Source organism: Zootoca vivipara, chromosome 15, assembly GCF_965207765.1.
Source record: "Zootoca vivipara chromosome 15, rZooViv2.hap1.1, whole genome shotgun sequence".
NCBI classification, from domain to species: Eukaryota; Metazoa; Chordata; class Lepidosauria; order Squamata; family Lacertidae; genus Zootoca; species Zootoca vivipara.
In genome coordinates, this window is record NC_142598.1 from 24,581,677 (window position 1) to 24,606,183 (window position 24,507).

The 24,507-nt window shown below is 45.2% G+C and overlaps 2 protein-coding genes across 2 annotated transcripts in view; one reads left to right on the forward strand and one right to left on the reverse strand.

The window, feature by feature from the left end:
- The window catches only part of LOC132591255 (uncharacterized), a 119,251-nt gene extending 95,551 nt beyond the window's left edge, over positions 1 to 23,700 (forward strand). Inside the window, exons 11-12 of the transcript XR_015947354.1 lie at positions 21,856 to 22,017; positions 23,391 to 23,700. The gene's annotated coding sequence lies outside the window, so the exon portion shown is untranslated. The remainder of the gene's footprint in view (positions 1 to 21,855; positions 22,018 to 23,390) is intronic.
- Positions 325 to 16,140, reverse strand: AMTN (amelotin). The gene is made up of 10 exons (XM_088659018.1): positions 16,087 to 16,140; positions 13,876 to 13,920; positions 12,308 to 12,364; positions 10,393 to 10,476; positions 9,242 to 9,334; positions 7,528 to 7,587; positions 5,270 to 5,365; positions 3,974 to 4,009; positions 2,330 to 2,356; positions 325 to 780 (listed from the first exon to the last, which is right to left on the reverse strand). Exons 1-10 carry the CDS (start codon positions 16,138 to 16,140, stop codon positions 325 to 327), a joined length of 1,008 nt encoding a protein of 335 aa, XP_088515144.1.
- Positions 23,701 to 24,507: the final 807 nt, after the last annotated feature.

Genomic DNA, 24,507 nt, shown 5'->3' on the forward strand with positions numbered 1-24,507 from the left:
GCTGCTAAGCATTCTTATAAGGCTGTTAAAAGAGTATTTCCCTTCCTGGAATGAGAATTTCCAAATTTTCCAACTAGTAAGGTTGTATCCAACTAAGACCCACGAAAGTTGAGGGGCCTAAGTTACTCGTGTCCATTAATGTCATTGGGTCTCGTCTAAGCAAGATTAGTGTTAGATACAATCCATAATGATTATTATTTTTTCAAAAAGCAAAAAATCCTCCAACCACCCCTAGCCCAAATTTCAACTCAGTTATCACACACATTTTAGCATCTGCATACGATATACAATACACAGAAGACATGATAATTGAGCGGTCTCCCTTTATGGTTCTCTCAATGGCTTACTCTCCACGGTGCTTAATGGCACGTAGCTGTCTCCTCTCACATGTGACCGAGACGGATTGTGCTGCTGCTTCCCATTATTGTCCTTATCAAGTCTTATGAGAGGAGTAGGCTGTTCCCGGAGTTCACTCGGCTCCATATTCATGCCAGCAGTTGGTTCGGCAAACACGCCATTCGTCACAGGGCTTGGCTGTCTGAAGCCCGAGGGGGTTGGGTATAAGCCGCTTGCAACCTCGCTCAGACCATCACTTGCTGTTGGAGAAATCTTCTGGATGGCTGCTGCTGTGCCCTCTGGAAATGGTAGGTTGCCCTGATTAGAACCAGCCTGGTTTGCTGGAAGAATACCTTCTGGACCTTCAGGAAGGGCCCCAGCCTGGCCCAAAGGGAAGAATCCTCCTCCAGGGAGTAGAACCCCAACAATCTGTGACTGTGGTGGCTACAAAGGGAGAGGAAAAGCAATAGAACATTTGTCAGGATGACAGGCTCACAGAGAGCCTCTTTGGACATTAGAGAGGGAGGAGGAGGAGGAGGAGGAGGAGGAGGAGGAGGAGGAGGAGGAGGAGGAGGAGGAGGAGGAAGGCAGTGTGCTTCCTTATCCACAGTGCTTGAGTTGGAACTTCTGCATCTCCCTAATGGTGAGATGGGAGAATACCAAATTCGTTTTGGCAAGCCTACCCACACATCAATCCTTATTAGTTATTATTGGGCCAGATCAAACTAACAGAAGCCCTAGTTACAGGTAGGTAGCCGTGTTGGTCTGGTGTAGTCGAAACAAAAAATAAAAATAAAAAATTTCTTCTGGTAGCACCTTAGAGACCAACTAAGTTTGTCATTGGTATGAGCTTTCGTGTGCATGCACACTTCTTCAGATACACTGAAACAGAAGTCACCAGATCCCCACATATAGTGAGAGGGTGGGGAGGGCACCATTCAAAAGGGTGGTGGGAAACCGGACTGTTTATTTGGTCTTACAGGAAGAATTTATGACTGTTTATGACTGCAAATTGGTCCCACAGGAAAAGCAATGGGTGAGATGGCTAAAGATAGCTTTATCATGTATTGTATAATGAGATAAGAATCCAATGTCTTTATTCAGACCAGGTTTCTCTGTGGTTTTAAGTTTGGTGATAAATTGCAGTTCAGCCACTTCTCTTTCCAGGCTATTTCTGAAATTCTTCTGTAATAAGACAGCTACTTTGAGATCTTGTATAGAATGTCCTGGGAGGAAGCCCGTTACATTCCTGTGGTGGGTGTGGTCAGAGCCAAAAGTGGGCGAGGCCAGAGGGTGAGGGTGAGGGTGTGGCCAGAGTGGGTAGTAGTCACTCAAACCCACACTAGGAAGCTGGCTAGGGTGTGTTAGAGCATCATCAGGTGTGCTAGAGCATCATCAGGTGGGGATAGAGGGGAGGCTAGGGGAGTCTTCCAAGGTGTCCAAGTTTTGGCCCTCAGTTCAAAAGAAGAAGAGGAAGAGTTTGGATTTGATATCCCACTTTATCACTACCTGAAGGAGTCTCAAAGCGGCTAACATTCTCCTTTCCCTTCCTCCCCCACAACAAATACTCTGTGAGGTGAGTGGGGCTGAGAGACTTCAGAGAAGTGTGACTAGCCCAAGGTCACCCAGCAGCTGCATGTGGAGGAGCGGAGACGCGAACCCGGTTCCCCAGATTAGGAGTCTACCACTCTTAAGCACTTCCCCAGAGTTTTCATATATACCTTGACTAAAGGTATATATCCTCACATTCAAAATGAAAGCTAAAATACTCAGGGATACTGAGTCCTGAAACCAAGACCAAATTCTGCCATACCCTCTCCCCCCTGCCTTGACCCGGGATCTTGGAATGGGTGCTTCATTGTTCTCTTATGTAGTGGAGGCCACAGAAGTAAGGGGGCCACACTAACAGGGTGGGCTTGAAACAGCTCGGCGGTGATTGCTGACCAGCTATTTTGAGAAATGAATATAAGAAATTAAGGAGTGAGCTTCTTACCATTTCTTCAGAACTGAGCACTGCACCCTAGAGCCCAGAAAATGAGAGGGACGAGATAAGCAAATGCTAAATTTGCAGAAATATTTATATATATTTTTTAATGATATCTTTAAGAAGGTACACAACATACTAACACCAGCAGGCTTTGTGGTTGTTGTTTCATTTCATTTAGGAGTAGTTTGCCATGAGGCATCCCAAAAGAAATTTACAATATGCTAATAACAGATATGAAACTATTCAGTATATAAAAACAATAGAAATTTTCTTTGTGTGTGACACACACACACACACACACACACACACACACACACAAATGTCTATTCAAATTCAATGCAAACTGGGTAGTATTGGTAGTAATAGTAGTCTAGTAGTCTTATGAGGCAAATAAGCATAATGACATGCATTATCCTCTTCATGAGAATAATAAGTAGACTTACTATTTCTACACTGTGTTTTGAGCTTTCAAAACATTTCAGAAACATTACCTCAGCTATCCTCAGAAAATCTCTGCAAGGAAGATCGGTATCACCTTCATTTTGTAGATGAGCTGATTCTGAGGGGTTGGGTGGCTTAGCTAAGGATAGTTAATTACTATATGGCAGAGGCAATGTACAAAATGGACTTCCTTGTTCACAGCTCGGTCTGTCAACAAACATAGCCACTATGCAACACCACCAGTTCCTAGCTCTTTAGCGTGCATCTACACCATCTGTTATCTGCCTGTGTGTGCTTCTGTGCAGGTTTCATGGAAATTAAAACACCCTGCCAGATCTAGGACAGAGAAATAATCCCCATGCATTCCACCTATGCGTTTCTCTCAAGAGCAGAACGTGGGAAGGAAGCGGCCTCACACTGAGCCAGACTGTTGAGCTCAGCATTGTGTCTCCTTCCCAACCCTACCCAGAGATGCTGGGGGAATGAACATGCAGCCCTCTGCTTGCAAGGGAAATGCTTTGTGACTAAGCTACCTTTCCCTTTGCTATGAGAATGGGCACCTGTAATAAGCTGGAGCCATATTCCCTCACACAATTAACAATAACTAAGAGATTCTAAGAGAATGAGGGAGGTGTTCATGGTGAGTTCCAGCTCCTCTTTTTCTAGAAAAATAGCATCGGACGTCCCTATTTTCCTCAGTGAAATGTTGGAGGATAGGTGGGGAAAGCGAGGCCATGGCCATTAGCCCACCCCCTTGCTGCAATACCCCCTGTCAGGCCATGGGGGAGCTAAATCATGCAGGGAGCCTATATGTGTAGTGCAGGTTCACCTGACCTTCTACCAGCATGTGGAGAGTGGATATGACAGGGAACATGAGATCGCTCCTTTCCCTCAGGTTCAATGAGAGAACAGGGCAGTGATGGGGACCCTGTGGCACTTCAGATGTTGTTGGACTACAACTCCCATCAGCACCAACAAGCATTGCCAATGGTCAGCAGTGATGGGAACTGTAGCTCAGCAATATCTAACAGGCGTTCACCCCTCATTTTTCAGGCAAAAAGGAAAAAAGAAAGGGACAACTATATATCAAGAGCCTGAGAGATTCAGAGTGGATGCCAGGTGGATGGGGTAATAATAATAATAATAATAATAATAATAATAATAATAATATTCTTATTATTAATAAAATAATGTTGTCTAACTTCTTACCTGTGGCCCCATTTGTGCAAGTATAATTGGAAGCATCTGCAAGAAAAGTTGTCATGATTGGCACCTCCTTGACAAATTTAAAATACGCACCATATTTTTAAAGCACATCTCTTACCCAAGGATGCTCGAAAATGTAGTTTACCCCTCACAAAGCTATTAGCAATCACAGAAGTTATTGGGACATTATTCTCATTTGCATCCCAGTTTACAATCTTCATCTGTGCTGTCTTATCTAGAAAGATGAGTGGCTTTTTTTTAGTGTTGCACCAGTATCTCTTCACTAGGTAAAGGGACCCCTGACCATTAGGTCCAGTCGTGACCGACTCTGGGGTTGCGCGCTCATCTCGCATTATTGGCCGAGGGAGCCGGCGTACAGCTTCCAGGTCATGTGGCCAGCATGACAAAGCCGCTTCTGGCAAACCAGAGCAGCACATGGAAACACCGTTTACCTTGCGGCTGTAGCGGTTCCTATTTATCTACTTGCATTTTGACGTGCTTTCGAACTGCTAGGTTGGCAGGAGCTGGGACTGAACAACGGGAGCTCACCCCGTCACAGGGATTCGAACCGCCAACCTTCTGATCAGCAAGCCCTAGGCTCAGTGGTTTAACCCACAGAGCCACCTGGATCCCGATAATCTCTTCACTAGCACCAACATAAATTCCAAAATCGCGAAGGGTGAATAGTGCAGACACTATTAGCTGCCATCCTTTGCTCACTTTGGAGCAGACATACAGGCTTGCACCATTAGTATGTTTACAGTGTCATCCTATAAGTGCATGCTCAGAGTTCAGTGGGATTTACTGCCAGGTAATCAGAGCCATGGTTTTCCCAGTAGTGATGTATGGAAGTGAGAGCTGGACCGTAAAGAAAGCTGATCACTGAAGAATTGATGCTTTTGAATTATGGTGCTGGAGGAGATTCTTGAGAGTCCCATGGACTGCAAGGAGATCAAACCTATCCATTCTGAAGGAAATCAGCCCTGAGTGCTCACTGGAAGGACAGATCCTGAAGCTGAGGCTCCAATACTTTGGCCACCTCATGAGAAGAGAAGACTCCCTGGAAAAGACCCTGATGTTGGGAAAGATTGAGGGCACAAGGAGAAGGGGATGACAGAGGACGAGATTGTTGGACAGTGTTCTTGAAGCTACGAACATGAGTTTGACCAAACTGCAGTGGAAGACAGGAGTGCCTGGCGTGCTCTGGACCATGGGGTCACAAAGAGTCAGACACAACTAAACAACCAAACAACAAATCAGGTTTGAGATTGCAGCCTCAAAGTACTATAAAATACTTACCGGTTGGGGTGGCAGCAGCTGTTGTGGCATAGTTGTTCCAACGCCCGGAACAGGCAGCGTCTGAGGAAGGGTCAACGCCCCCAACAGAATAGCAAGCTATGTGAAAAGAAATAAGGGTTTGAAACTATCAGGGGGAAATACAGAAAGAGAAGAAATGTTCCATTTGAAATGAATATGCAAAATCTGATTAAAATTTCTCAGAACCATAAATATTTTAATTCCAAACACAGCAGATGACAGGGACATGAGCTGTCATAGCAGAGGCGTTCAGCCGAGCCCAGCCCATGATGGGCAAGCAGGGCAGCCACAATGTTGCCAAGACAATGTTGAGTCAGTTTGAAGAATCTCGTTGTTTGCGTCATTTGACAGGCAGCATGCAGACCTTCCAAGTGTCCCTATTTTCCAGGGACAGTCCTGGATTTACAGAAGCCACCCTGGTTTCTGATTTGATCCCAGAATGTCCCACTTTTCCTTAGGACGTCCCTATTTTCATCAGCGAAATATGGAGTTATGTGACCTCCCCCCCCCCCCAAGCCAAGGAGATATGTAAAAACACAACCTTAGAAGATGCCTGAAAGCAGCCTTGTATAGGGAAGGTTTTTTTTTAGTGTTTAATGTTTAATTATGTTTTATGTATGTTAGAAGCTGCCCAGAGTGGCTGGGGCAACCCAGTCAAATGGGTGAGGTACGTATAATGAATGAAATTATTATTATTATGGAATAGGATGTTCCTATTTTCATCGGAGTAATGTTGGAGGGTATGAGTGTGTGGCCTCAACCTGAAGCCCTGAGAATTGGGCACTGGCTTTTTCACCCACAGCACCAGCCACAGTTTGGAACAGGGAACTACAGCAGACAGAAACGTCTGAGAAGGAGGTGTCGGTTTGAGTAGCAGACCACCATGGGAGATTGCAAGCCATTTGGTTGTTCTGTTGCACCTGTGCCTCTGATGATCCATGGATGATCCGCTTGCCTGCTAAACGGGGGCATGCAGGGCCAAACACCATTTTACTTTATCTGCAGTGTTTTTAAAAGTGTGCTTTGGTTTGGAAGACAAAGCAAACATGGGGTCCTGATTTAGACAGGCAACCTATGCAAGGTCCCTGCTGAAAAATCGCCTCTCGTCTCAGCTGCTATTTGGGGGCAAAAAGCAGTTGGGTGGGGGGTTGCTGCTCAAGCAGGAAACTGACACGATCCAGATAGAAATTACATTCTGGATTAGGACTCCCATGGCTGTTTTTCCTCAAAATAAATCCCCCAGCAGTTCAGGTGGAGTACAAAAAAGAAAGAAAAAAGAAAGAAAAATTCAGAACATTTATCAGAAAATTGTTTTCAGAGAAATTTCATTCCAGCTCGAATCTGACCATGAGGTCAGTGGGTGGGCAGAGCCAGTACACCCGTTTCCTGGCAGATGAGTCACTGCTGTTTACTGGGACGGTGGCAGGGAGGTTGTGGGAGCACTAGAATGGCTCAACTGGCCCATTCACACTGCACCCAGCTCTCTTGCACCTTGCCCCTCTCCTTCCTCCTCTTAGTAAGCAACAGCCCCTGCTACTACAGGGTTAAAGGTAAAGGGACCCTTGACCGTTAGGTTCAGTCGTGGATGACTCTGGGGTTGCAGCACTCATCTCGCTTTACTGGCTGAGGGAGCCGGCGTACAGCTTCCGGGTCATGTGGCCGGCATGACTAAGCCGCTTTTGGCAAACCAGAGCAGCGACCGGAAATGCCGTTTACTTTCCTGCCAGCGACCGGAAATGCCGTTTACTTTCCTGCACCTATTTATCTACTTGCACTGTATGCTTTCCAACAGGAGCACGGATTGAGCAACGGGAGCTCACCCCATCGCGGGGATTCAAACCGCTGACCTTCTGATCTGATTCTGAGATACTATTTTTGTGTGTGTATTTCTTAGAACCCCAAAGAGCAACAGCTTTAACAATTAAGAAAGAAAAGAAAGTCATGGACAGTGGTTTGAAAGAGAGAGGTACCAGAAAATTGGGGCATATTGTGCTTATGGCATTATATTTTGACTCTTTCAGATAAATAGAAGTTCTGTGTTAGGAGCAGCACTAATGGTGTCTTCTTACATCAGAACACCTTCAGATATAACAAAACTTAGCTTCCTATATAAGAAAACTTCCTACAGAGCAAAACCAGAATGATTTCTTCAATTTCTTTGTGTTAAAAATAAAAAAAGAAACTTGCAGTGATGAAACCAAATATAGAACATGGCATGCTTGGGAAGAAAAATAACTTACAGAATTAAGGTCCATTGGGAGCATCTGGGGGAATGGTAGTACACTGAAGCCAGGAAAATTCTGTAATAAAAAAATGACTGAGTTTTTTGTTTTGTTTTTAAGTGATTTATGCAAAAAACAACAACATTTAAAGTCATAGTATTTCACATTTGCTAGGCAGAATATTACTTTGTATTCTAATGTTCAAAGAGTATTCTAGATATCAGATCATGCAACTACAAGACAGTGTTTGCTGCTCTGGGAACTTTTCTTGGCCGAGGAGTAGGAGAAATCATTCAAATCAATAATAGCAGCTCTAGAATATTTAGGTCAGCCCTTAATGATCAAACCATTTGAAATCTCATTTTTAAAACTTTTTGTGGAGTGACTTCACAATGAATGTTTCACAACAGTGAAGAACTGGTGGCCTGGTTCATGGACTTGAGGCTTAAGTGAAAACCATGGCTTAGCATGAACGCACAAACATAGGGACTCCTGCTGCTGCTTTTCTTCTCTACAGTGGTTCTGCTGCTAAGCTGCACTGCACTGAAATATACCATAGCTTGGCTTATCCTGTCATCCAAATATGGGCTTGTGGTTTAGCCCTCTGCACTATGAGCTTTAAGGTTTGTCCTGTGGTTTATGGCTTGTGGAGAGAGTCTGGGAGAGCTACATCATGAGCACAGGTTCAGAAGACATCTTAAGCCAAACCATGGCATAGCTCAGCACAACAGGTCCTATATACCTGAAGGAGCGTCTCCACCCCCATTGTTCAGCCCGGACACTGAGATCGAGCGCCGAGGGCCTTCTGGCGGTTCCCTCACTGCGAGAAGCAAAGCTACAGGGAACCAGGCAGAGGGCCTTTTCGGTAGTGGCGCCCGCCCTGTGGAACGCCCTTCCATCGGAGGTCAAGGAGATAAACAACTACCTGGCATTTAGAAAACACCTAAAGGCAGTCCTGTTTAGGGAAGTTTTTAATCTGTGATATTTTAATGTATTTTGGTATTTGTTGGAAGCCGCCCAGAGTGGCGGGGGAAACCCAGCCAGATGGGCGGGGTATAAATAAATATAACAAACAACAACAACAACAACAACAACAACAACAAAGTGGCTGAGACCTCAACACACATATGCTTAGCCATGGTTGGCTCATTGTGATGTGTCAGCCAGGCCAATGTATCCTTCCGTTTTATTTAAAAACACTGGAAGAGGTAAAACAAGGTCCTAAAGAAGCTGAGGCTCCAATACTTTGGCCACCTCATGAGAAGAGAAGAATCCTTGGAAAAGACCCTGATGTTGGGAAAGATTGAGGGCACTAGGAGAAGGGGACGTCAGAGGACAAGATGGTTGGACAGTGTTCTCGAAGCAACCAACATGAGTTTGACCAAGCTGCAGGAGGCAGTGGAAGACAGGAGTGCCTGGCGTGCTATGGTCCATGGGGTCACGAAGAGTCGGACACGACTAAACGACTAAACAACAACAACAAAGAAGCTACAGTAATAGGAGGAAGACCTCCAAATGTTCCATCAGCCCCAGTAAGCATAGCCTATGGTCAAGGATGGTGGGAGCTGGAGTTGAACAACATCTGGATTACATGCTGAAATAAAATAATGCCTGGCCTACATGGAGAAAGAAAATAAAATAATACTCAAATCTCTGTTACAAGTTAGAAAACCACAATGCATTAATGATCTGCTTTTAAGATGGCACATAACTGTTTAAGAAGCTTCCTTACTTGCATGTTTGGCCCTCCCAGCTCTGATGGGTTTTGCGGGAAATTGGAAGCAACTGGGAAATTTGCAAATGTCCATTCAAGTGGAGCAACCTGCTAAAGGGCGACAAAGAATCACATTGATCAACATGTAATTAAAAAATATAACCTGGATAGCTGGTTATGCTGGAATAGATGGACAGTGCAGTCCACTCAGAATTCAATAGGACTTAACCCCATTTTGCATAGAATTTTAGCCTGAGTAAATAATATGGATAAGCATAGTTTGAATCAAGATATTGGGCATGAGATATGCAAAATTTATCTCCCATATTCTTAGTTGAAATCTGAGTCACAGTCAGCTGTGGTGAAAAGACTTTGTATGTAATCTCAAACACATTTAATCAGAAGTGGGTCCAGTGCAAATAGATGAGACTAAGGGAATGACTTCAAAACAAGGGTATTTAGCTTTGAAACACACAAGAGCAAGAACATTTTGGACTCTCAGGGTCCGTTAGTCCCAGTTCTGATTCAGAATGGGATTGACCCTTGCTGCTGCAGCAAGAATGTGAACTAGTATTGCCACAGACCCAGAATCATCATTATTCAGTCCATAGACTGACCGCTCCATGTGCAGTACAGAGGGACATAGCTGGAACCACTTACTTGGGCTGAGGAAAATGTATTTCTAACCACCTCACTTCCTCTCTGCACAGTCAATTTAGTAGCACAAATAACACCAGCAGTAAGAGAGAAATGTCTTCCCATTCAGCGCCCAGATCTCTTTGTCTTGAACCACACAGAGCAGATGTATGCAGTCTTCCATAACAGTAACAGAAGCCTCATCTGCAAAGGCAGTCAGGCACCAGACTCCCTCTAGAATGTGAGCCATTATGTCAGATCTGCTTGCTGCAAACTTTTCTCATTTTTGCCCTCACACCATAAGGCCTGGGACTTCTAAGCTCCTTGCTTTCAGCCCACCTACAGCATCCTGTTTAATGGACCTAGCCAGACCAGTTCCACTGGGTCATTCCCCCATGAGCCAGAAGGCCTGCAATTTGGAGTCGAGCAGCTGGCATTGATTTCTCTGTCTGCACTTCTAAAATAGCGGTACCAACTACCATGGAAACGCATTACACAACATTGACTTGTGAGATAAATTCTTTCCAGCTTACCTCATTGGGCACCTGGTTTACTGATGGATTCTGATCTGGAACCAGCTTTGCTGGAGGCAATCCAGGCCCCAACCTTGGCCTTTGCTACCATCAAGGAGGGAACACAAATTAAGGATGAAGTTTGCGATTTGAACGTTGTTTTTTATTTTATTTTAAGGATCAGGTTTATGTTTGCTTAGTGCTTCAGTTCTAAAAGAGAGATGCCCTCTGTTCGAAATAAAGAAAAGCTCTCCCAAAGTGTTGATACTGCTCCAAGATTTTTTCTTTCTAGTGATGAAATTAATTCTATATTGCACTGTAAAAAGGTAAAGGTACCCCTGACCGTTAGGTCCAGTTGCGGACGACTTTGGGGTTGCAGCGCTCATCTTGCTCTATAGGCTGAGGGAGCCAGCGTTTGTCCGCAGACAGCATCCAGGTCATGTGGCCAGCATGACTAAGCCGCTTCTGGCGAAACCAGAGCAGTGCACGCAAACGCTGTTTACCTTCCCGCCGGAGCGGTACCTATTTATCTACTTGCACTTTGATGCGCTTTCGAACTGCTAGGCGGGCAGGAGCAGGGACCGAGCAATGGGAGCTCACCCCGTCGTGGGGATTCAAACTGCTGACCTTCCAATTGGCAGGCCCTAGGCTCTGTGGTTTAGACCACAGCACCACCCCCTGTATTGCACTGAGGTTGTACTAATTAGCCACTGGTACTTATTGGCAGAGCCAGTATTGATTGCCTTTGGTTGAGTATATGTCTCCTTTCCTCTTTCCTTCCTATCCATTGCTCTTCTGGGCTTCTGTTTTGTTAAGTTTGTTATCAGTTAGTTTTGTGGTCTTTTATGATTTTAATATAAATTGCACCTGTTTTAATTGTGATATTTTTGTAACTTGCCCTGGACCATTTGGTGAACAGGAAGCTATTACTACCTAGCATCTATCTATCTATCTATCTATCTATCTATCTATCTATCTATCTATCATCTATCTATCATCTATCTATCTATCTATCATCCATCATAATTGAGTGGGCAGTGTGTCAGAATGTTTGCAACTCAGTACCTGTGGATCTGTGAAGGACAGCAATGCTCTCAGTTTGGCTGGGGTTAAAACCACACAGCAGCTTCTAGGGACAGAAATAGCTTTACTGGGGATGCTGAAGATTGGGAGGAAGTCCCATAAAGGAGAGAGGGGGGGGGAGAGAGGCTCAAAGATAAGGATACCGACAGAAGTCTATATGAGTATTGGTGCCAAATGTCCCTTTGAGGCAAGAATAGACTCCATGAGTTCTCCTGGATTATAACATGTGCAGACACTCTCCTATTTGTCTCAAAAAACCACCTGGGTTTTGGAAGCATTCCTACTATGTACTCAAAAACCTTGAAATGCTCACAAATAAATGCTAGCAAAACCCAGACTATGAACACCCTCCCCCATCACTCCCCTCCTTATTAGTTCCGCACCTCCCTTACTGAGCAGAACCTAGCCTTGGTCGCCTTATGCAGCTGAGGATTGTGGGTCTTGTACTCAAGTCTCCAGCTGCAAAGATTAGAGGTGTAGTCTAAGCCCAAATCTAAGTTAGGAGAAGCTTAAAGTGGGCTTTGCACAACTTGAAGTGGGGCAGCCTTTTCTGACGAGTTGTTGGCATTCCAAGCTCCCTGTTGTCAATTCTCATTCCACTGCCATTTGAACTGGATGCTTCTACTGAGCCATCAAATTAGCCTTGAAATTTCAATGTTGTTAATATTCAGTTAATAAGTTAGAGCAAAGCCAGCACACAGGAATACAGAACTAAAATCATGACCTAATTCTGCAGCAGTTAAAGGTTATCTTGAGAGGTCACTTTTACAAGAACAATGCAGTTAAAACTTACATTTTTTCTTTTCTAACTTCTTGCACCTCAATTACTTTGCTTTTAAGGTTATGGCAGTACCTGTGTTTGCTGTGGATTGTTCCCCATGGCTTTGTATCTTTGCATCAGTCGTAGTATCTGAGGATTGAATTACAGAACAGTTTCTTGCAAGGGATAATCGGAATTATTCATCACTGGAGAAGTGATGTAGACTATTCCTATACTATGATAGCTGACTTTCCCTTGTACTGTGGACGTTTTCCTATACACATGTACTTAAACTTGGGAGACAGTTCACTTCGACTGAAAACCATTCAAAATGTCCACAGCGGTAAAACAAAATAGAATGTTTCAATGAAGGCTTTTAGGAGATGTTCAGGTTGGAACAAAAGGAAGAAAAGAACAAAAATGCTACAATAACACCCACACCTTCACCAGCCCTTATAATTATGTGGCACATTTGTCACCAGAACTCAGAGAAGCCAAATATTTGCAGGAAACACAAAACTCCTGAACAAAGGTACCACCTTGCGAGGGCAATGCGGGGGGCAAAACCACAACTGCAAGTACACAAAGTAAAAGTTATACGTTACAGTATTTAAACTTTAAACAAGCGTGTCTTGCATCATTTCTATAGGAGGGTAAAGAGAATGAAAGGGTCAAATAATCCAGGTCTGTCTTCCGCATACTCTGCAAATAGGAACTACAGTGGTACCTCAGTTTAAGTACACAATTGGTTCCGGAAGTCTGTACTTAACCTGAAGCGTACTTAACCTGAAGCGAACTTTCCCTTTGAAAGTAATGGAAAGTGGATTAATCCGTTCCTGACAGGTCCGCAGAGTACTCAACCTGAAGCGTACTTAACCCAAGGTATGACTGTAATTGGTTACGGAAGTCCGTACTTAACTTGAAATGTACTTAACCTGAAGTACTTCGCCATTGAAAGTAATGTAAAGTGGATTGATCCGTTCCAGACGGGTCTGTGGAGTACTTAAACTGAAAGTACTCAAACCAAAGCGTACTTAAACCGAGGTATGACTGTACACAGAGATCATCAGTTCAGCTTCCTCTACTGAGGATTCTCCCTCAAATTCACCACAAAGTGCACTCTGGCTTAGTGCTGAACAGTGCCAGACCTTGAGAAACAGGCCCTCCTGTGCCTTTTGCTTGGCCAGAACCAATAGTTGGGGTGGGCTGAGGCTGAGGAGGTGCCAAGGGAATCCAGCAACCCACAATCTGTATCTAGGGGGAAGAATTTGTGCCAGTCTCCAGCATCACTGTCATCTTGATAGGCATTTGTCTAGCTAATTATCCAACTTGTACAAGTGACAAGGAAATATATATATATTTAAAAACCCTTTCCTAAGATTCAAAGCATGCACACAAGAACACTACTTACCAGCGGTGGAGGAAGCCTCTCGGACACCTGGGGCAAACTGCCCATAGGGACACAATGTGCATGGCACCCATGATGGCCTGGCCATCCGCTGTCCACCCATTGCCTCCCCCCCAGCTGTAGGGCGGCTGAGGCCCCGCGGCACATGTGTCCCCATGGGCGCTGCACATCCCATTACGTCCCTATCGGCACAGCGGCGATCCACCCAGGGCGGGCTGTCCCTCCACCCACTTTCTCTGCCACTGCTGCTTACCTCTCTGCTGTTGCTAGTAGCAAGGATTCTGCCCATTTGGTTCAGCTAAGGAGGAAGCAAATACATTCCAGATGTAGTACACCAAAATGGATTGGCGTTGCATTTCATTCGCTTTTCCTATACGTAACTACCGTAGTTACCAGTTCATGATCTAGGTAGGATCATTGCAACCTACTCAAAATGAAATAATGGTAATGCAGTAGTTCCTGAATGCTTATGATGGACAGGTTATGTCGCACCAACTGCTTGGGCAGTGCACTGGTTACCCCAGTGCATCAGGGTAGCAACATCTCCCCAGCATCATAGCTTGAAGTTTCAGAGGTCTGCAGAAACAGAACACAAATCTTTCTGTGCAATGAGATGGGCAGAGATCAAGCATCAGCAGAGCTTTGTGAATTGCAGCATTATATTTCTGGCATAAATTAGCACATAAAATTCACTACTCTGTGTTTGCCAGCATAGCTGTCAAGTTTTCCCTTTTCTCGCAAGGAACACTATTCAACATAAGGCAATTTCCCTTTTAAAAGGGAGAACTTGACAGCTTTGTTTGCCAGGTGCATCTGCACTGAGCTGCTGATGAACTTTTTAGTGTTGTGTTTACAGTACTTGTGTAAATATTTAAATATCTCCCCAAGGCCTATGCTACGCAGCCCTCCTTTAAACTGAAGACATTCAGGGATTGAACCCGGGACATAGCAGAATGATCTATCCTTGGAGGTAGGGAAAGACTAGGGTTGCCATATTTCAAACAGTGAAAAGGAGGACAGAAAAGTTGTTGAGCTTTTTTTACTGAAACCGCAAACAGAATTAACATTTTTGAACTATTTTTTAATGGAAAATCAGCAAAAACGACAAGATGTCTGGATTTTTCTGGACATTTCACCAATTTTCGCCTGGACACTGCTGCTGACATATTTCGAATATGTCCCAGAAATTCTGGACATATGGCAACCACAGGTAAGACTCACACAGGGCACAGATGCCCCCCAAAACAAGGTTGAGAACACTTCTGGGGGGGGTAGCTCTTTCTCATACACACTCTACAAAGTAAGCTTTTAAAATTTCCTTTGAAACGGATGCATGTCCCTAATGTTAATTCAGGATTTATTTATTTTATTTAAAAAAAGCAAAATGTGTGTCAGCTATGAGAAGTTTGCAATGGCACAAACTTCGCAATGGCACAATCAATGCACATAGTGCTTTGCAAACTAATATGAGCAATGAAAGGCAAGCAGTTGCCTTTAGACAAAGTAAACCTACCTCAGGCAGCTGATTTGGGACACCGTGAAAGGGCAGCAAACTGTTAGTTATTTAAATTATTGTTGTTGTTATGCTGAGCCTTAAATTAAGCAAGCCAGCAATCTCTCTCCTGGATATAAACCTTTCTAATCCCTGTCATTCTCTGAAAACGTACACATATACCCCTTACTGTCTTCTTGGCTCACTTGAGAAATGAAATCGAAAATGGGCACTCTGAAAATGGGAACACGTAAAGTTCAGTGTACCCCAATTACTACCAAAAAAAAAAAAAAAACCCTGAAAGCAGGACGTTTCTATGTCTTGCCTTCAAATTGGGATCTGCCTCTTATAAATTGTAACCCATGCGGTTTAGGTATTTTGCCACACAGAAAGCACACACATAATCTGGGACTAGTTAGCAGAAAAAGGCTGGAAAGAAAGACATTCACAGGCCTGCCCCCAGAAACATTATATACTGAAAATACTTTCAGAAAGCTAAAATGTAGCACAGGCATAGCCCATTGCAGGCCCCTGATTACTGGCACAGTGTGAAACTCAGACATTTGAATTGAAGCATACCTAGGAAATGGGGACGGGAGAGATAAGGACACACACACACACACACACACCAAAAATTACTACTTTCAAGCCAGCTGAAATTTGGTATAACCAAATGCTGCTTACAAAAAAAAAAGTCTGAAAATGGACATTTTCACACCTAAGTGTTAACATTTGGAGCATGAAGTTGCCTCCTGTTTGGGAAAGCATTGCAGCACAGAGGAAGCCAAGTTCCATGTGGCATGGTGAGTTTCACTGCCCCTGCAGGCTTGGATTTAGGGAGAAGCATGTTGAACCATTATCAGCTAGAAGCCCAGAGCTATGCCATACATTAAGTGTACTTTGCTGTAGCTTGCTAGGTATGTATGCATCTTACCAAAAGAGCCAAGCTTAAGTAGATTAAAAGCTACTTACTGGTAAAGAGATTGCCAGCCCCAGGAGAGAAAGGAGTAGAATTACAATCTTCATATTTCAAATTGGTACCTGCATGAAAGAATCAGAAATGAATTTTCCCCCCACCGTCTTTCATTACAAATTTCTACCTTGGCATTACAAGGCATTCTTACCACGTGGTTGTATGGCAAATTCAGAAGAAATAATGGCTTGGTTCTCCTCCTGCTTTGTTGAAGCTCTTTCCCCAGCTGCTGGAGACTTTTTGGGACGTGCCCGCCTCCTGCATGGAATTTAAACTCTCTTCCAAGTGGGCAGTGATCAAAGCCGAACCCACACACAGTCATTTGTGTTTCACGCAATGCCCAACATCTTATTAGCAGCAAGTATCATTATGTCACAGAATGTCTGTGGTTATTGAGGGAAAAATCTCTTCCCTCCTGAGGGGGAGGAGATGTTGTGGGCCCACGAGGCCTTCACTTAGGGGGGGGGAATGGTTAGCATTCCCCCCAGCCCATTGGTCGGCTCCCCACTGCGGCGCGCCCTCGGCACATCCAATCTAGATGTCCCGGGGGGGGGGGGCTCGCGCATTTAAGCGAGCGCGCGGCGGGGAATCCTCCTCGCTCTGGTTCTTTGTTGACATTGCTGCGGACCTCGGTTGGTCGCCGTTAAGGGACCTGGTAGGAATTTTCCCACTTGGCAAATTGGCTCAGGCCTGGTGGTTTTCGCCTACCGCATAGCAAATCATCACAACTTTGGGTTTGGCAGTAGGCATTGGATTATCTCGAGAATGTACAGGTGCGGGGGGGGGGGGGAGGTTGCTGCCATCACCTCTCCCGAAATGCAGAAGGGTACTCCCTTAAGGAGTCCGGGGCGTTGCCAAGTCCGAAGCTGTGGTAGGTGAGGGCCAGAGGGCACACCCCTAATGGTGGCCCCAGTATGAGTTCCTAGTTGATGTGCATCGCAGGACTCATCCAATGGCTGGTTAACCCTTCACATACTGCCAGCAGACCGGGCTGGAGTTGGATATAGTCAGTTAGATCCAATGCCTATGCCAATACCTCTCTACATCCGTAATCAATAAAGTTGTGGCCTTTTTATGCCCATTAACCTTATGCAATGTGTCTTGTGTCTTTATTTCTCTCGGGGAGGACTCGGGGTATCGCCACACAATCTTTTCTCACTGAGATGGAACACCATAACACATGGAATGAGCTAAACCAAACCAGGCCCACTTCTCTGAGGGGTGGAACACAGCTGCCTCTGAGAGAATGCAATTAACCACCATCACCCCACTTTCAGATCACATGTGATTATTCCTCAGGCTCACCCATATCCTGGGCCAACTCGCTGGTTCTTCAGATTGATGCCCCAACTTATGGAGGGGACATGTATTCTGCACAAACATTTCTAGGCTGTACACACAACAAATCCGCTCCACTTCCTGGTGGGGCGGAGTTGCAGTGGACCACGTGGCCACCCACTCCCCTCCGGGGGCGCGGACGTTGTTCCGTGCCGCCCGGGGGGAATCCCGGCCACATCATCCATCAGCCAGCCAATCGGCTGGCTGGGGGGCGTGGCCGGGGATAGTTTAAACTGAGGCACAAGCCAAGAGACTTCCTCCTGGCTCGCATTCTCAATCTCCCACCCTCCCTCCCTTTTTGCAGGTTTGGTCTTTAATGGCCTTGCTATGGACCTTGGTTGGTCGCCATTGGGGGGCCTGGTAGGAATTTTTCCGCTTGGCAGATTGGCTCAGGCCATTTGCTTTTCGCCTACCTCGTAGCAATTGTCACAACTTTGTAAGGTTTTGTGCTTAGGCATTGGGTGACCTCCTGATGGGGGAGGGGAGGCCTGGCCATCGCCTGCCCCTCCATGTGTAGGTGTATTCAATTAAAGGAATCCGGGGGTGTGGATCTTGTCTGAAGCCCAGGGCAGGGCTAGGGCCATGCCATGACCCTTCCGGGAACCCAGGGGGAAGCTCAAGTTGGTTTGCATCGACAGGGCTCCCCCTACCGGTGGTTTACCCTACCAGACTTCCTGTGCAGCGGGCAGGAGTCAGATATAGCCTGGTCTACTCAATGCCTAAGCCAATACCGCTCACATTCTGTAACCAATAAAGTTGTGGCCTAAATTTGCCCAATAACATTAACCTTATATCATGCATCCTAGTGTTTTTATTCCTCCTTGAGGGGGTGCCTGTGGGGTCTCAACACGCAAATATTCAGAAGAGTAGAAGAAGAGTTTGGATTTGATATCCCGCTTTATCACTACTCAAAGGAGTCTCAAAGCGGCTAACAATCTCCTTTCCCTTCCTCCCCCACAACAAACACTCTGTGATGTGAGTGGGGCTGAGAGACTACAAAGAAGTGTGACTAGCCCAAGGTCACCCAGCAGCTGCATGTGGAGGAGCGGAGACTTGAACCCGGTTCCCCAGATTACGAGTCTACCGCTCTTAACCACTACACCACACTGGCTCTCTTGGGCATTGTAAAGCACATCTTGTACATTGTAGTTAAGGGTGCTGCAAATTGTAGATTTGTGAATCCTTAGAACTGTAGCTTACCTCTCACAGAGCTACAGTCCCCAGCACCCTTAATGAACTACAGTTCTCTGGATTCTTAGGGGGGCAGGGGCGGGGGCTGGAATGTGCTTTACATGTATGGTGTGTGTGCAGCCCTAGCTGGGTGACATGTATTCTGCAAATGTGGTCCCTCTTCTGATTCATTCTCTGGGTCTGCTGCATCCATATAGCCCAGGCATCCCCAAACTTTGGCTCTCCAGATGTTTTGGACTACAATTCCCATCTTCCCCAACCACTGGTCCTATTAGCTAGGGGTCATGGGAGTTGTAGGCCAAAACATCTGGAGGGCCGCAGTTTGGGGATGCCTGATATAGCCCCATCAGACCCTCTATTGTAGCACCTACAAGCATCACTACATCCCTCCCCACCAAGTGCCCATTAGGCTCACTCCTGCCCTTTGTTCTCTTCCTGACATTTGCGGGGAGAGGTCAGGTCCCCCCCCCCAGTGTATGTATGTGTTTCCCCTGGGGGATCACAAAGGCTATTGGTCCTGGGGTGGGGATGGTTGGGAGATGAACAGGAGAAATGAAGTATAGGCTGTGTCTTTGCTTCCTATGTGGTTTAGGAAGGAAGTAGAGAAGCAACAGAAGATGCATCGCTGCAGTTAGTAAGAAAAGGCTGTGAGTGGGAGGGCCAAAGGAATAGGAAGCCCAAGAGATGGGTAGTAGCTGGAGTGGGCTCGACAAAGGCCTCCTTGGAGGGTTTGGGGGGGTGGGCTTTGCCCTTTTCTCTGGATTCTATGACACTACACTCCAAATCTCTGGACAACTTATCCAGAAGTTTCATGCATATATTAAATAGTTTGGGGACAAGATGGAAACCAGGAGTGGGGGACTGGATTTGCCTGGTAGTGGTTAACAGCGATGGACTCGCAATCTGGTGAACCGGGTTCGCTTTCCCGCTCCTCCACATGCAGCTGCTGGGTGACCTTGGGCTAGTCACACTTCTCTGAAGTCTCTCAGCCTCACTCACCTCACAGAGTGTTTGTTGTGGGGGAGGAAGGGAAAAGGAGATTGTTAGCTGCTTTGAGACTCCTTGGGGTAGTGATAAAGCGGGATATCAAATCCCTTCTTCTTCTTCTTCTTCTTCTTCTTCTTCTTCTTCTTCTTCTTCTTCTTCTTCCTCTTCTTCTTCTTCTTCTTCTTCTTCTTCTTCTTCTTCTTCTTCTTCTTCTTCTTCTTCTTCTTCTTCTTCCCCATGAGTCCCTTTGACAGGTCGGTGTGCCCATCAGAGATCCAGCATGAGGATGCAAGCCCCCCTGTCCAATCCCAGTCTCAAAACCAGGCTGAGAGCCAGAATAGAAATGGATCCAAAATATTAGTGTATTCCAGGAGCACCTGAAATTGAGGTGTCAAGCATCTGACACACAGATGGAATGTATAGGCCAATAGTAATAAAAAATGGTGGGGTCTAAAAAGAGTTCCTTCTGTTCCCCGTGTCTTGCCATGCTTTTCTTCGAAACCTTTGGCACCTTGCTGTACTACAAGGAAGCATTTATTGTCTTGCCCACCCAGCAGATCATGCTACCTCTGGTTACTTTAATCAGCTAGGCAAATGTCCTTACAATTCCGGACATCCTGAGCACATCCTTAGGCCATAGGTGCCAACTTCCAGACTGAAAAATCCGGGATCGGCAGCTGTGCGGAACCGGAAGTCGTGCTGCGGCCATTTTGGAACTGGGCAGAGCAACACCAGAAGTTGCTTCTACACATGCTCTGCCCATTTCCAAAATGGCTGCAGCGTCGGAAGTCGCGCTGTGGCCATTTTGGAACTGGGCAGAGCAGCACCAGAAGTCGCTTCTACGCATGCTCTGCTCATTTCCAAAATGGCTGCAGCACCAGAAATCGCTTCTGCGCATGTCCAGAGACTCCAGACATGCGCAGAAGGAGCCTCCCTGGGCCAGTAAGAATCCGGGGGATTTACGGGGTTTTTTAAAATCCGGGCTGCCAGCGGGAAACAGCTGGATAAACGGGGGTTCCCCGGGGAATACGGGAGACTTGGCAGCTATGCCTTAGGCTGAACAAACTGAACAGTAACCATAGCAACAGATGAAGAAGGTGCATCCAGATACTCGACCATCAATAGTGTCCAGTTCAGACTAAATGCAAAGTGTTTTGCAAATTGGACACAGCCTAACCCTGCATATGTTTGGGTGGAGGGTAGTGTCACTAAACTTAATGGGAAGTGTGCAGAATAAAAAATATATTTAGGACTGGGCCTAAAACTCCTATTTTTAGGTCTTTCTCTCTCTTTTGAAGTTCATTGTTTTACACGAGCAATACATTTCTAAAAATACATACATTAACTGAATAACTTTTTCTGATCACCTCTTGATTTCATGGTTTCCTCCTTCCCCACCTGTCTCTTAATTACGCACACAAAAAAGGAAAAGGAAATAAAAAGAATATTTTTAACAAGTTACTTCTTGCACCAAACCTACACCTAATTCTGGAACTGGGTAACCTGACCATCATACCATAATTAATGGTTTAGACAAGGCAAAAATGTCATTAAGATTATCTGTAGTAGAGATGGACGCAGCATCAGCAAAACAGAAATGATGCTTAATTCGTTTGTGATAATATAGATGAAAATGACAGATCAACTGGTGGTATATAATTTTACTTCTCCAACTTTTCTCTATAGTGCAAAGAAACTAATGTTTCCCATTTAGGTTAAGAATTACATGTAATAAATGGGCTATTTTCAAAGTGTGCAGTAAGCAAAAATGTGATTCATAATAGACTTAGCATAAGTAGACATAATGAGCAAGAACCAATGCACCCATTTGATTCAAAAGGTGTTCCTAATCCCATACTGATCTCCTAAAATAGCTTTGGATTTGTGCTGCCAATTACGGGCTTTCTGGTTGTCTGGTGACTAGTAATGTACCGACAAACTCACCTTGACTCACAACACTGAAATTGCCATCAAAATCAGTTGGGCTGGCAGTGCAACATATTGAAAGGACACAATCCACACTACCTCTTTATTCCTGGGTGTCTAAGGTGAATGAACTCCCCCTGCAGAACACTCCTAAAGAGGGGGGGGGAAGCCTTCTTTTTTCTCATGATAAAGCAGTGGTAGGTTCCAAAATGGGGAGAGCCTGCAGAACCCCCATCCTCTTATTCACATTTGCTGCTCCATTGATTCAACTCATCCTTGGCACGTCTCTGCACTAAAACGTTTATCTCCCTGTCCCTCTTCTATAGGGTTTGTTTCTCTTGGGACTTGGCAACCTGGGAAGGAAGCCCATCTAGGAGGAGGAAAACTCTGATCCTAAACCTCTGCTGCCTTGTGGAACATCTTCAGGAGAAGAACAGGCTAAGAAGTAAACCCTACCCAAATCCGGAGTGAAGTCCCTAAGGTTCAAGGTTGGTGCCTTGAATGTCTCCTTCTGGCAACTTCTGCAGCCAAGCTGGTACCAAACATATTGATCTGCTTTCCTTTGGACCACATCAGTGAGGTCGGGGGTGGTGGTGGGCTTATCATCTGGGCAGCCCAGGACCTCCATACACACTACCCAGGCTTGCACCCCAGAGAGGTCACTTTGGTGCTGCAGTTTGACTTCACCCTTGGAGGCACACTCCATTGTCTCTTCAGACATATGGATGCCAACAATAACAACATTCCTGCTCCAACCCAAACCTCCTAGCTAGGATGCTTCCACACCTCCATCTCCTAAGTCAGGTGTAGAGAACATTTGGCCCTCCAGATATTGCTGAATTACAATTAGCATCAGGCCCTGCCAGGGATTAGAACAACTGCAGTTCATCAACATCTGGAAAGTCAAAGGTTCCCCCCCCATACCTGTCCTAAAACCTAGGGTTTTAAGGCCTGATTTTAAGGCTAATGTGGTGCCCGTCCAATGTTTTGGATTACAATTCTCACCATGCTCTACCACCAGTCAAGCTGGCTGGAATGATGGGATTCGGAGCCCAAAACTTCTGTAGGATACCACATCAGATAATCCTGATTTATCCCTATCCTATCACAAGGTGACACCACTATGCCACAGTAAGGATTTCAGAACAGTTGTCTGATAAAGGGCCTGCTCCCACCTGGTGTCAGGGCTGGTGCAGGTCAGCAAAGGGACTCAGAGATGAGCTGTAAAGTTGATTCTTTATTCAGAATACAAACAGAAAAACTTATGGGCAAGGCTGGCCCTGGCAAACCAGTTGCCAGGACTGACGATCTGTGCCTCCCACTTTCCCCGAAGTCTTCTCCTCATCCAGCTGTTTTCCCAGCAGTCTTAAACTCTGTTGGGGAGCCCCACCCCCCTGTGCTCTCTGCTCTGCTACATGCAAAACTCTCCATGCTCTTGGAGACAAGGGAGGAGGGGAGCTAAATACAGTAGGACCTGTTGGCTCCAGGGAATCTGTTCCAGCCTCAGCCCCCTCAGCCCCAACTTCCTCCTCAGCTGTCTGTCCTATGTCTGCAGTGCTTTCTGCCTCCTCCTCTTCTTCCTCTCTCTCACTCAAGCCTGTTTTTTGTTCAGCACCCAACCATTGTCTGACTTGTAGACAACACCCTAGTCTCTCACTTGCTTTTATGGGTAGACCCAAGGAGGATGGTCCTTCTTCAGGCTGCCTACAGCTTTGTCCCCTTCAGATGCAATCTCCACACCCTGTTCCAGGTCCAGCAGGTTTGTTGAGTTTCCCAGGGGGTCCAAAGGATGGGGAAAAGCTCCCTGTCCACTAACAGCTGTTTCTTCTTCCTCTGTCCTGTCCTCCTCCTCCTCTTCCAGCTGCTTTGCTAAAAAGGATTCACAACAACAGGTGCCTGTACTGAAGCTCCAGCTAAACTAGGCCAACTGAATCAAGGATGCCTCAAACACCAGGACTGTATTGTGTGGCACTTGCTGTTGGATGATTCCGACCAGGGCCGGATTTAGGTCTGATGAGGCCCTAAGCTACTGAAGGTAATGGGGCCCTTTATATGTCCAGCTGTCCTTTGTCAACAACAAATTGTCGCTGTTTTTCTGTTGAATATATGCTATATGGTAATTTATGGACCTAATAGGTACCTAAAGACATTTGCATATAACAAAATATGTATTTTATCAAAGTAATTGTTTGAAATGCAACTGAAATACAATTAAGAAGAAGTATATTAATAGTGAAATACAATTAAGAAGAAATATATTAATAGTGAAATAATTATTAAGCTCCAACTTTAAAAAAAATATATATTTTTCTTCCAGTAGCACCTTAGAGACCAACTAAGTTTGTCATTGGTATGAGCTTTTGTGTGCATGCACACTTCTTCAGATACACTGAAAGTCTCCAGACCCTTATATATAGTGTGAGAGTGGGGAGGGGTATTCTCAGGAGAATTCACTCCTGACTTCTGTTTCGACTACGCCAGACCAACACAGCTACCTACCTGTAATTAAAATTATTTTTTATTCACAACAAACTTAATAATGCAAACACATTGGCATTTGGCAATAACAAAGGTTCCTTTAGAAACACAATTTACAAAGATTCATAATCTAGTCTCTAGAAACTTGCTAGAACATGAAATAATAATAGCAAACCAGTGATATTTTAGGGAGCAGACTAGCAGGCGGGGCCCATTACTTACATCACAGGAGCCTACACAACACAAAACACTGTTGCGGTATGTAGGTTTTTATTTTATTTGTTTTTTATCTTATATTTTGGAAATGTACATCCAGGTTTTTTTTCTTTACATTTTGGGGGGGGCCCTAGGAGAGTGGGGCCCTAAGCTATAGCTTGTTTAGCTTATACATAAATCCGACACTGCACTGTCGGTTAAAATAGACTTCCTTTTCTCTTATTCTTGGTGAATGCAAGATACAAGCACAAGATATGAACATCATAACTACTACTAGCACCAAA

Excerpts from the sequence above, each read along its gene's own strand:
- AMTN (XM_088659018.1), bottom strand. The coding sequence starts at position 16,140 with ATGAAGATTGTAATTCTACTCCTTTCTCTCCTGGGGCTGGCAATCTCT. Across the intron at positions 10,477-12,307 it reads ACAATCCACAGCAAACACAG|CAAAGGCCAAGGTTGGGGCC; the intron begins GTACTGCCATAA and ends CCTTGATGGTAG. Across the intron at positions 9,335-10,392 it reads TAAACCAGGTGCCCAATGAG|CAGGTTGCTCCACTTGAATG; the intron begins GTAAGCTGGAAA and ends GTCGCCCTTTAG.